This window comes from Microtus ochrogaster, chromosome 26 (assembly GCF_000317375.1).
Source record: "Microtus ochrogaster isolate Prairie Vole_2 chromosome 26, MicOch1.0, whole genome shotgun sequence".
NCBI lineage: Eukaryota > Metazoa > Chordata > Mammalia > Rodentia > Cricetidae > Microtus > Microtus ochrogaster.
In genome coordinates this window covers 13,546,653-13,558,833 of record NC_022025.1, presented here as the reverse complement: position 1 = coordinate 13,558,833, position 12,181 = coordinate 13,546,653, and the positions used below count along the sequence as shown (strand labels likewise).

Below are 12,181 nucleotides of genomic sequence, written 5' to 3'. Positions count from 1 at the left end.
CCTCTTAGGAACACATCAGAGCACAACCAGGGGGATCCTACTCCAGGAAGAACAACATACATTTTGAGGAGGATGTACAGAAAAGGGAACTGCCATATTGTCCTGCCTTTTTGTACACATTAAAAGAAATGAAGTCAGTGTATTGAAGAGCCATCTGGAGAGCTGGGTGTGGTTGTGTAAGCCTGTAATTATAACACTTGAGTGACTGAGGCAGGGGGATCATGAGCTTGAACTCAGCCTAGGCAAGATTGTAGGACTGTCTCCAATAAAAGCCAGAGATGTCTGTAATCCCAGAATCAATCCAGTACTGGTCACTGTAGCCAAGGAACAGTACCATTTCTATCTGCTGGTGAATGAATAAAGAAAATAGGCATACACACAGCCTACACACAGCAGAAGACTATGCAACCATGAAAAACTGGAATTCTCCCATTTCCAGAACCATGAACAGAGATAACATTAAGGGAAACAAGTCAGGCTCAGAGATCAGCGTCTTGTGATCTCATTAGTAGAATCTAAAAAACCTTGATCTCAAAAACGTTGAGATTAGAACGATGATTATCAGGGCCTGGGAGAGTGGGGCTGGCAGATGAAGGAAGCCATGGAGGAAGAATGATGAATGACCCAGCTGCAGGCAGATGTGAGCGAGACGTCCCAGCTGTAGAGAGGTCACAGGAACTTTCTGTGTCCTATGTCCTTTGACCTCCACATATGAGCTGAGGCACACATGCACACAGCATAAGTGAATAAACATGTAATAAAATAATTTTAAAAAGCTAGAAGGCTTTTGTAAGTTACAACCGTAAAGAAGTGGCAGATGTTCGAGGAGATACATTTAATTGGACCTAAACATCACCCAGTATGTACCGAGCTAAACATTACATAGTGTCTCATTAATATGTATACTTTTTATTTGTATGCATTGATTAAAATAATTGTAAAAAAAGGAACACAAGACAAAAATAGTGCCATTGTGTAACATAATTGCAACAATTGTTGAGTATCTCCTAGTGTTAATTATAGTCAGACATAATTATTCTATTTCTGAGCTTCCCTAATTGTCTCAAAAATGTCTTCTTATTTAATGTTCTGTTCAAGTCAGAATTCAGAGTCCTCTATTGTACTTGGCTGCATGTGTCTAATTCTTCTGTAATTGACAACAGTTCTCTTGTCTTGTTTGTATTAAGGGGATCATAAAGTGTCTTATAAACTCCATTCTCATTCTTTGTTCTAGCCATTTTTGTTGCTAGGTTTTCTACATTTACTGTAGAAATTTGATGTCATTAAGGTTCTTTCCCCACTTATTTTTTTTAAATATAAAACCTTTAAAATTGATTCTGTATGTATAGGTGTTTTGCCTACATGCATATCTGGGTTCCTTGTGTGTGCAGTTCCCAAGGAGGCCAGAAGAGGGCGCAGAGTCCCCTGGAAGTGGAGTTACTGATGGTTGTGAAATGCTGTGTTGGTGCTGGAAATCAAGCCCAGGTCCTCTGGAGAATCACACGGTGCTGCTAACTGCGGTGCCATCTCTCTAGTCCTCCAGATGGTCTGGCTGACTGTGGCACCATTTCTCTAGTCCTCCCAGATGGTCTGGTTGACTGACCTTTAATTAATGCATCATAAGTCACTAATCGCTAGTGATCAGAATTACTGCTCACAACTGACAACTTGAACTTGAATGATTAAATGTCCTGTAGGCAAAAGCATAATTATAGACCAGCTGTGTTCTACACTGCATACACCAGTTTCAGGGTAACAGCACCAGAGAGTCACTGTCACTAAGAACGCTGAGTGTGCAGCCCAGCATGGTGGCACACATCTTTAATTCCAGCACTTGGGAGGTAGAGGCAGGTGATTCTCTGAGTTTGAGGCCAGCCTGGTCTAGATAGTGAGTTCCAGGACAGCCGCTTTTATATAGGACAAAGGTTGGGTTTCCTGTACCATCGTGGTAAGTCACAACAACCTGTAATTCTACTTTGAGGGGATCTGATACCCTATCCTGACTTCTGTGTGCACCAAGCTCTCACATGCTGTGCATTCGGGCCAATGCCTAACACAGAAAAACAAGTGCTTTCTTTTAAAGAATACTTAATTCAGCTCAGACACATCACACAACTCTTTCACTCCCTAAAGTGAATGTATTCTGTTAGGTAGTTTCAGTAAAAGTAATACTTCTTTATTACCTAAATTTTATTACCTAATTGTTGCTCAATATTGATGTTACCTACTTTTTCCTTTGATATAATTATGCTTTTCCAGTTATATGTAATAGTACAAGATATAGAATTAATATTAAGATCTAATCTATTCCTCCTTTTAGGTAACCAATTTTTTTAGTCTGTTCTTTAAAACATGAGAAATTATATTGTTTTCCTCTCCTCTGTGGCTTCTTACACACACACACACACACACACACACACACACAGCATATACACTGCATACACACATCACACTGCACACACACATCACACATACCACACAAAACACTATACATATACACACAACACACACTGCATACTCACACAACACACACTGCATACTCACACTACACAATACAAGCACACACACACTACACACACTGCACACACACATCACACTGCACACACACATCACACTGCACACACACATCACACATACCACACAACACATTACATATATACACACAACACACACTGCATACTCACACTACACAATACAAGCACACATACCACACACACACTACACACACTGCACACACACACAGCATACACACTGCACACACACATCACACTGCACACACATCACACATACCACACAACACATTACATATATACACACAACACACACTGCATACTCACACTACATAATACAAGCACACACACACTACACACACTGCACACACACACTGTGCACACACACAGCATATACGCTGCACACACACATCACACATACCACACAGCACACTACACATATACACATAACACACTGCACACTCACACTACACAACACAGCACACACATACCATATACACACTACACACACTGCACACACACTACACAAAACACTGCATGCACACACTGCAAATACTGCAATACACTGAAGATACATTGTACACACACTGCATATGCACAGCACAAATATATTTTTAATGTTCTATATATTTCCTCCTTAAATATGTTCAAGATATATATGTATATATATTCATATATACAGCTTTAAAAATTGAATCCTTAACATTTATATTTGATAATTTTGTAAATGCCATACACAGCTTTCAATGGTGCTGTCACCAGGAGCGCCATCTAAAACCTAAAATCAATGAAAACCATGGGCTTTAAGTAGTCTCACAGAATTGGTTTCTAGCCATAAATAAGGATCACGGAGTCTACAATTGGTGAACCTAAAGAAGCTAAGTAAGAAGGTGAACCCAAGGAAAAACATATAGTTATCCTCTTGGCTTTGGGAAGTAGACAAAATTGCCGGGGAGAAAATTGGGATCTTGGGGGTGGGGTGGGATGGGGGTAAGGGGAGATGGGGAGAGAAAAGTGAGAAGGGGAGGATGGGGGGAACTTGGGGAAACAGGATGATTGGGATAAAAGAAGGCTGGATAGGGGAGCACGGAAGCACAATTCTTAGTTAAGGGAGCCACCTTAGGGCTGGCAAGAGACTTGAACCTAGAGTGGCTCCCAGGAGCCCAAGGCGATGTCCCCAGTTAGTTTCCTGGGCAGCTGAGGATAGGGAACCTGAAACGACCCTATCCTATAGCAATACTGACGAATATCTTGCATATCACCATAGAACCTTCATCTGATGATGGATGGAGATAGAGACAGAGACCCACACTGGAACACTGGACTGAGCTCCACACTGGAACACTGGACTGAGCTCCCAAGGTCCCAATGAGGAGCAGAAGGAGGGAGAACATGAGCAAGGAAGTCAGGACCACGAGGGGTGCACCCACCCACTGAGACAGTGGGGCTGATCTATTGGGAGCTCACCAAGGCCAGCTGGTCTGTGACTGAAAAAGCCTGGGATAAAACCGGACTCTCTGAACATGGTGGACAATGAGGACTGATGAGAAGCCAAGGACAATGGCACGGGGTTTTGACCCTACTTCATGTTCTGGCTTTGTGGGAGCCTAGCCAGTATGGATGTTCACCTTCCTAGATATGGACGGAGGGGGGAGGACCTTGGACTTTCCACAGGGCAGGGAACCCTGACTGCTCTTTGGACTGGAGAGGGAGGGGGAGAGGAGTGGGGGGAGGGGGAGAGGAATGGGAGGAAGGGGAGAAGGGTGGGAGGAGGGGGAGGGAAATTGGAGGCTGGAAACTTTTTTTAACTTGTTTTTTTTTTTCCTTTTCTCAATAAAAAAAATAAATAAAAAAAAGAAAAAAAATAAAGTCATGGACTACTACAAAAAAAAGTAGTCTCACAGATGCAGATGAAATTCATCTAGGGAAAGGAGAGTGAACCTAGGACCCCTGGGCTTGGCTCTACTGGTCTGGGAGAGGGAGGCCCTGTGCTGCAGACAAGAAGCCTTGGTAACTAATTCTGGCCCTTGGTGTCTGTCATCGAACTTCTTTTCTTCTGAGACCGGAGGGAGGCAGCCATAATGATGCACACCTTTAGTCCCAGCACTCGGGAAGCAGAGGCAGGTGGATCTCTGCGAGTCGAGGCCAGTCTGGTCTACAGAGTGAGTTACAGGACAGCACAGCCAGGGTTACACAGAGAAACCCTGACCCAAATAAATAAATAAATAAATAGACACATAAATAAAATTTTAAGAAGAGAGAGACTGGATAATTACTAGCCCCTGAGAAAGCATCAATTTAAATATTCTTATAATCTGGAACAAAGTATGGGAGTGATGATTTGAGTTAGATTAATGTTGTTTTCTGTAAATTTAAGCGTAACATGGAAGAATGGTAGCAATTTTATAGTACTTGTGTGTCCTATTTCCTGTTATTTACAGCATCTGAGATGTAAATAATGCCTTTTCCAACATTCATGATTTAGAGGCAGGTGTTCCATGGCAACCTGATTTATATAGCAAGACTTTTCCTCAAAAGTAATAGTTGTCAGAGAAACCCTGTCTCGAAAAACAAAAAACAAAACAAAAAAGTAATATTTGTTATTAATCTAAATTGTTTCAGTGACTTTGCTTAATAAAATTGTTAGTAAGTAACTACAAGCTTATGAAAAATTATTTTTCTAAAATCGTATTTATTTGAATGTGTTTATAAAATGGAGCATTGAAAAGCAGGTGACAGTGAGCCTTCCTTCATGCACAGACCCTTTGAGTTGTCATCAAGGTACCCGTTAGTAATTTACCGGAGATGGAGAAGAATGGCTCACGGCGGAACTATGGTCCTTCACGCCCTGCCCTGGCACTGTTGTGCAGACAGAGCTGTTGCTCTGTTTCAGAGACTGCTGCTGTGTCCTGAGCTTCAGAGGCTTGGTTCTCTTTCTGAGAGCCTGGTGTCTGGCTGAGGTGGCCTTTCGTATGTCTACATCTACAGCTCCTTAAGATCCAAAGTGGCCTTTCATCCCCTGGGCGCCTCGCCTTGCTGAAGGCATCCTCGGTGATCACACTTTGCATCCACTCGCGCTTTCAGTGCTGAGGTCTCTTTCCTGCCAGCGTGAAAGCACCGAGCAGCAAGGGCTCAGGTAACAGTCACCGTTCAGTTTCCTAAGCTCCGGAAAGAGGAGCCATTCAATATCATTTTTATTGGCAGCATTGAATTATTTCAAAATTTGGCCTCATGTAAAATCTTTGTGATTTTTTTTTAAGATCAAAATTACGAAGTTTAAAGTCACTTGAACTTTGTTGGCACTGTATTTGTAGCAATCCTGTGCACAGGGGTGAGCAGACACCACACCTCACATACATATGCAGAAAAAAAAAAAGACAGAAACATTCCTGGTCCTTAACAGTGCTCACATCCACAGAGGAAATGTGCTACCGTCTCATCTGCTCCTCCGAGGGCATAGAGAAGGTCAGTCGGGTCAAACCGTCTTCAGCTGTCCCCACGTCTATTGTGAATGGGTGTGGGGGTGAGTGGGTGGTGTAAGGGGTAGAAGGTGGACGTGCTCAGAATGCATTGTATGTATGTGTGGGGTTTCAAAGAATCTATAAAATATACAAAATGATACGACTTCAGTAAAAATGATAGTAGACACATATAATACAGTTTGACCCTAAGAGAGACACACATGGATCTACACAGGAAGGTGAAAAAGACAAGATCTCCTGAGTGAATGGGAGTATGGGGGTCACAGGAGAGGGTCGAAGGGGAGAGGGGATGAGGGGAGAGGAGGGGAGGAAAACGTATAGCTCAAAAAACATAAAAAGAAAGAAAAAATACAGTTTCTAACTATGTAAGTGGTATTAATTCCTCCCTCTTCTCCTCAGAGGCAGCTGTCCCAGTTCCTCGGCCGCCCTGCAGGGTCTCTCTTCCACCTTCCATGCTTTACAGGGTCTCGCTAGGGAGCCCTAGAGCTCTGTGCACCAGCTGTCCTTGAGATCCTCCTGCCTCTGCTGCCTGAGTGCTGGGACCACAGCACTATTTATTTCTAACGCGCAGTTCAATTACTTATCTCTCTTAGGTGACTCCAGAGTTGATGGTGAAAGCCTGCACGTTTTACACTGGACATTTAGTGAAGAGCCATTTTGGGTGAGGATGCGTTTTCTCCAAATTGTTTGTCTTTTACCCCTTCTATTATTCACACGGAGGAAGGCTACCTCTGCCTTCTGTGCGTCTCTTATATTTGGTGGGCTTGTACTTAGTTAAAAGTACACAGCTCTGAAACACAGCTTGTCTAAAATCCTTGCGTTTGTATATGTTTGGGAATTTAAATTCCCCTTTTTTAAAAAAAATCATTGTGAAGGTTATTCTCTGTGTAAATTGAAGTTATGAGGATGATGTTATCCCAGGATGTGTTTATTTTGTTACAACATCTTAATTAGCAGAACTTCTTCAAGTTGTGTGTGCGCGCGTGTGCTGTGATTTTAAGGGAGTAAAAGGCATCTCATTTTTTATTCCACTTCTTTTATTTTTGACTCTATTACCCTAGTCTCAAAGTATTATTTTGAAAATAATGTATTTCTTTATCTTTTGCCTGCAGTGGTTGGAAGGAGGTCGCAATACCTCGTGCAAATCAGGAGGCAATCATGGCCGAAAAAATGAACAGAGCAATAGAACATTACAATTCTAGATGTCTGAAATCATTTTTCATTCACTGGTTCTCCTATGTGAAGACCACTAGAGAAAGACTTGTAGGTAAATGTCCACCCCACAGCACCTAGTTTGGGCGTTCAATTATACCGCCAACCAACAAACCAACCGTTAAACCTAGAGAGTGCGTAGCTTGGGTGCAGCTGGGAAAGCTGCCTGCTCCCCAGCCTATTTGCTCTTCCTGGCTCCTGTGTTTGAGTTATGGGCCTCTAACGTGTATCACACAATCCATTTAATTCTAGAACACATAATTCTGAATATCCGAATACTATGTGGTGGTTATGTTTCTTATGAAATGCTTAGAAGTCCAAGTTTTGTAAAAGATAAAGTTGTTTTTTAAAAAGGCAATATATAAGCCGGGCGGTGGTGGCGCACGCCTTTAATCCCAGCACTCGGGAGGCAGAGGCAGGAATCTCTGTGAGTTCGAGACCAGCCTGGTCTACAAGAGCTAGTTCCAGGACAGGCTCCAAAACCACAGAGAAACCCTGTCTCGAAAAACAAAAAACAAAAAACAAAAAACAAAAAAAAAGGCAATATATATGTAGGTGACGTAGTCAGCTACAACCAACCTGAGAAAAGTTGGGGCTGTCTTGAGCCTCGTGATGTTTATCTAGCATGCCCTGGCTGGTATGTAGAGTGGGTATTAGCAATATTCTATCCTGTATATATTGTAGTTAGATGAGTGTTTAGGAATTCCTTCCCCCTATACAACTATATATATCTTCAGTTTCTAAGGGCACAGGGATATTTACAGGATTAAAAGTCTCTAGAGTGCCATCTAATGCTAAGCAGTAGTTAATTTTGTGTGATTAAAATGAAGCCCAAGCTGTCAGAAGCATTCGTTCATTCCATCTTCAGAGACAGCTCTCGCTACTTGAAATAACCAAGTGCATTTCTTGCAGTTTCGCTGCTCCGGTTGCGAGAGATGTTTTATACCCAAAGGCAAAAACTTATCCTAGCAATATGGAAGGAGAAAGCCAGACAGAGGAGTAAATCAAGAGAAGACGATTTGGTATGATATCAGACACTTTTTTTTTTTTTAAAAAAAGAAGGAAATGTCATTTTAATATTTGGCTTAAAGATATTGGTGAAGACACTAGGAATTCTTTAATTAATGTTGAGATGTCTAAACTGCAAGAGTCTCTGATATGAATAAAATGAGGAAGATAAGGACTCAGTAAAATTTTTCCTTTTCTAAGTAAGATTAAGTTGCTTTTTTTCCCCCAACATTTAATATGCCAGTTTCAATAGTAAATTTATTTTAATTACTAATGGCTAAACTTGGAGAATTATTTGTAATTAGGAAACCCACTCATAATTTAAGCAATTAAAAAAGAGGATCCAAGGAAACACCTGAAAACTTAAAACTCCCTTCTGTTTACATTACTTGAGTATTTTATTGCCCTGGTTGTTCTAGAACATTCAGAGTACTTGAGTCAGATACAGAGATAAGCTTGAGATTTGTGCAGTCGTACTATTTAGTAGGCAATGCTTTTAATCTCTTTCAAATACAAAGTTGAGTTAAATAGGAAAGAGGAAAAGAAGTTGGAATTAAGTCTTTGCCCTCCGAGGGCGGGCTCGGCAGTCCTGCTCACCCACAACCCATCAGACTGTTGGGGGAGCCGGTGCCGCGTGTGCAGGAGGATCGCGTGAAGCCTGAGAAACACTGGAGTCTGCCATGCGTTAAGCAGAGGTCCTGCTTTCTAGATGTATACAACTGACGGACACTGAGTTTGCTTGTTTTGCACGCTACCCTCTGTCCTCTTCCTATCGTGGAAACCACTTCACTCTGCTTCTGCCCACGCCACGCTTGCAACCACTGTGTGTACCAAGGTAGTGTGCCGGTCACGGATGTTCTAACGGTGACGTAGTCAGCTACAACCAACCCGAGAAAAGTTGGGGCTGTCTTGAGCCTCGTGATGTTTATTTAGCATGCCCTGGCTGGTATGTAGAGTGGGTATTAGCAATATTCTATCCTGTATATATTGTAGTTAGACGAGTGTTTAGGAATTCCTTCCCCCTATACAACTTCTTGGCCAACAGCCACTCTGCAGTCGGTGAGCGAGGGTATGTGCTGGGCACCAAGGCCGTGATCCCTGGCGTGCTGGCTTTCCCGAGAGTGTGAGGTAAAGACCTTACACTAAAATTGTGTTGCTCGCTGACCGTAGAAGTGCATTGTCGTTACAGCTTTCAGGAAATGTATCATGTTCAAGCGGGCTTGCTGTAACCAGAAATCAGACAGGTTTCTGAAACCTTTCCTCAACTCCTGTCCTGGCTATCTCCTCGCTAACACTTTCCTTCCGTGTCCCTACACTGGTGATTCTGCTGCTGGACACGCCACTTTGTGACCCACAGTTCTCTCATCTTTGGAGACAACACCAGGTCTCTCAAGGGGTTTCCTGCGCCAGTATTTACGATAGCTAATGGAAACAATTTGTAAAAGCTGAGGTGGTCTTGGGTCACATGGCAATCAGCAGCGTGTCCCTGGTGCTAATGTTAATGCCAGGTGTGGGCTTTCTAGGCATCATTGCCTTTGACCCTTAGAACAAGCCCGTGGAGTTTATAAGTTATTTTCATTGCAGATTTCAAAGCACGAACTTCAGCTGAGGAAATGGAAGTACAAGCTTTTGAAGTCCAAAGCAGTTGAGGAAAAGCCCATTAGCCCCGAGCAAAGTGCCTCTGAAGCGGCCCTGTCGGCTGTGCCTGTGGAATTTGAGATCGCAGCGCTGCCAGATCGAGCGATTTTGCTGGTGGGTAGGGCTCTGTTGATGTGGGCAGGCCTTGCGATCTGTGGAGAGCTTGCCGTTAGGGTGAGCGTGTGGTGCCTGTAGCTCCCTCCTTTATAAATTACCTGTCATGACGGCTTTTTCTATTGTAATTCACACTTGTTTGTTATAGTTCCTTATATAGTTTGGCAACATTAACCCTTTATCTAGAATATATTTGAGTATTTCCCTCCACCACACTTAACGTTGTCTCTTTTGCCTCTCGGGTATTTTGATGTCAAGAAATAAAGCTTAAAATCTATCACTCATTCTAATAATTTCTCTTTATACCACTATCAGTGGTCTGAGTGATATCGTACCGCTAACACGTACATCTGTCTGTCTCTCTGACCTATTTTGTCTTTGCGAATATTTCCTTCTTTATCGAGGCTTATGCTATGCATCTTAAGACAACACAGAGGACCTTCAGATAATTTCATGCTCCTGTGCATATACTTTCAGAACCCACGACAGCAGGCTTTTCTCCCCCTTTTGTGGTGTCAGTACTGTTGAAATAGGTTTGTTTCTATATAGTCATGGCTCCACAATTCTAAAATTGTGTTTGCTTGAAACATCACCACTCTTGAGCACATTTCTATGTATGACAATCAGCCAGGACGTATAGAAAAGTCTCAGATCCGACAGAGTTGTGCTGCCTGAAGAACGGAAGCAGGCCATTCTCTTACAGTCAGCAACCAAGGCCGTCGGACCAGTCCAGATTGTATGTTGTACTCGGTTGTTACATCTTCTTGATTTCCTTCAGCCCAGATCAAGCCCATAGCCTTTAATCTTTGGGCCCTTGAAATGAAAATTACGCAAGTCTTATTATAGGGCATCTCTCAAATTTGGCTTGTTTTACGTTTTCTCATGAGTCAACGCGTGCTGGGTTTTCGTTAGAGTGCACAGCCACGTCGTGTGCCCTTTTCTTTTCACCCTCTCTGTGGCACAGGGTTAATTTAGACAGCTGTGCTCTCCCGGGCCTTTGACTGCCTTGGGCTCCACAACTGATCCCTCTACTGGCTTGCTGTATGTTACCTTCAGTATGTGTAGGTATGTCCCTTGTATTCCTGACCTCTCCAAGATTTTTATCATGAAGGGGTATTGAAGGGGTATCAAAGGCCTTTTCAGCATCTAATGAGATGATGATGTGTTTTTTCTTTCAGTTTGTTTATACGGTGGATTACATTGACAGATTTATGTATGTTGAGCCATGCCTGCATCTCTGGGATGAAGCCTACTTGGTCTTCTTGGTGGATAATCTTTGGATGTGTTCTTGCATTCAGTTTACCAGTATTTTATTGAGTATTTTTGCGTCAATTCTCTTGAGAGAAGCTGGTCTGTAATTCTCTTTTGTTCTTGAGTCTTTGTGTGGTTTGGCTATCAGAGTGATTGTGGCCTCACAGAAAGAATTTGGCAATGTTCCTTCTGTTTTTATTGTGCGGAATAATTTGAGGAGTATTGATGTATTGATGTTAGCACTTTTTTGAAAGTCTGGTAGAATTCTGCATTAAAACTGTCTTGCCCTGAACTTTTTTTTTTTTTTGGTTGGAAGACTTTTAATAACTATTTACTTATGGGTTGTAGGTCCATTTAAATTGCTTATCTGGTCTTGATTTAACTCTGATAAGTGGTATCTATTAAGAAATTTGTCCATTTCTTTTAGAGTTTCCAATTTTGTGGAGTACAGGTTTTTGAAGTATGGCCTCATGATTCTCTGGATTTTTTGGAGGTTGTTGTTATGTCCTTTTTTGTTCCTGATTTTTTTAATTTGGATATTCTCTCTCTGCCTTTCAGTTAGTTTGGATAAGGGGTTGTTTATTTTATTTCTCAAAGAACCAACTCTTTGTTTCATTAATTCTTTGTATTGTTCTTTTTGTTTCTATTTTATTGATTTCTGCCCTCCGTTTGATTATTTCCTGCCATCTACTCCTCTTAGGTTTGCTTCTTTTTGTTCTAGAGTTTCAGGGGTGCTATTAGGTCGCTAGTATGAGATTTCTCCAAATTCTTCATGAAGGCATTTAGTGCTATGAATTTTCCTCTTAGCACTGTTTCATTGTGTCCCATGAGTTTGGGTACGTCGTGTGTTCATTTCTATTGAATTCTATGAAGTCTTTAAGTTCTTTACTGCTTTCTTGACCCAGCAGTAACTCGGTGGAGAGTTGTTCAGTTTTCCTGAGTTTGTAAGCTTTCTGTTGTTGAAAT

General features: G+C 42.0%; 1 protein-coding gene across 1 annotated transcript in view; it reads left to right on the top strand.

Moving 5' to 3' along the window:
- Fbxl13 (F-box and leucine rich repeat protein 13) overlaps positions 1 to 12,181 on the top strand; it is a 143,697-nt gene that overhangs the window by 17,108 nt on the left and 114,408 nt on the right. The window contains exons 4-7 of the mRNA XM_013350411.2: positions 6,586 to 6,653; positions 7,105 to 7,259; positions 8,117 to 8,226; positions 9,797 to 9,964. Coding sequence (XP_013205865.1) covers positions 6,586 to 6,653; positions 7,105 to 7,259; positions 8,117 to 8,226; positions 9,797 to 9,964 — 501 coding nt within the window. The remainder of the gene's footprint in view (positions 1 to 6,585; positions 6,654 to 7,104; positions 7,260 to 8,116; positions 8,227 to 9,796; positions 9,965 to 12,181) is intronic.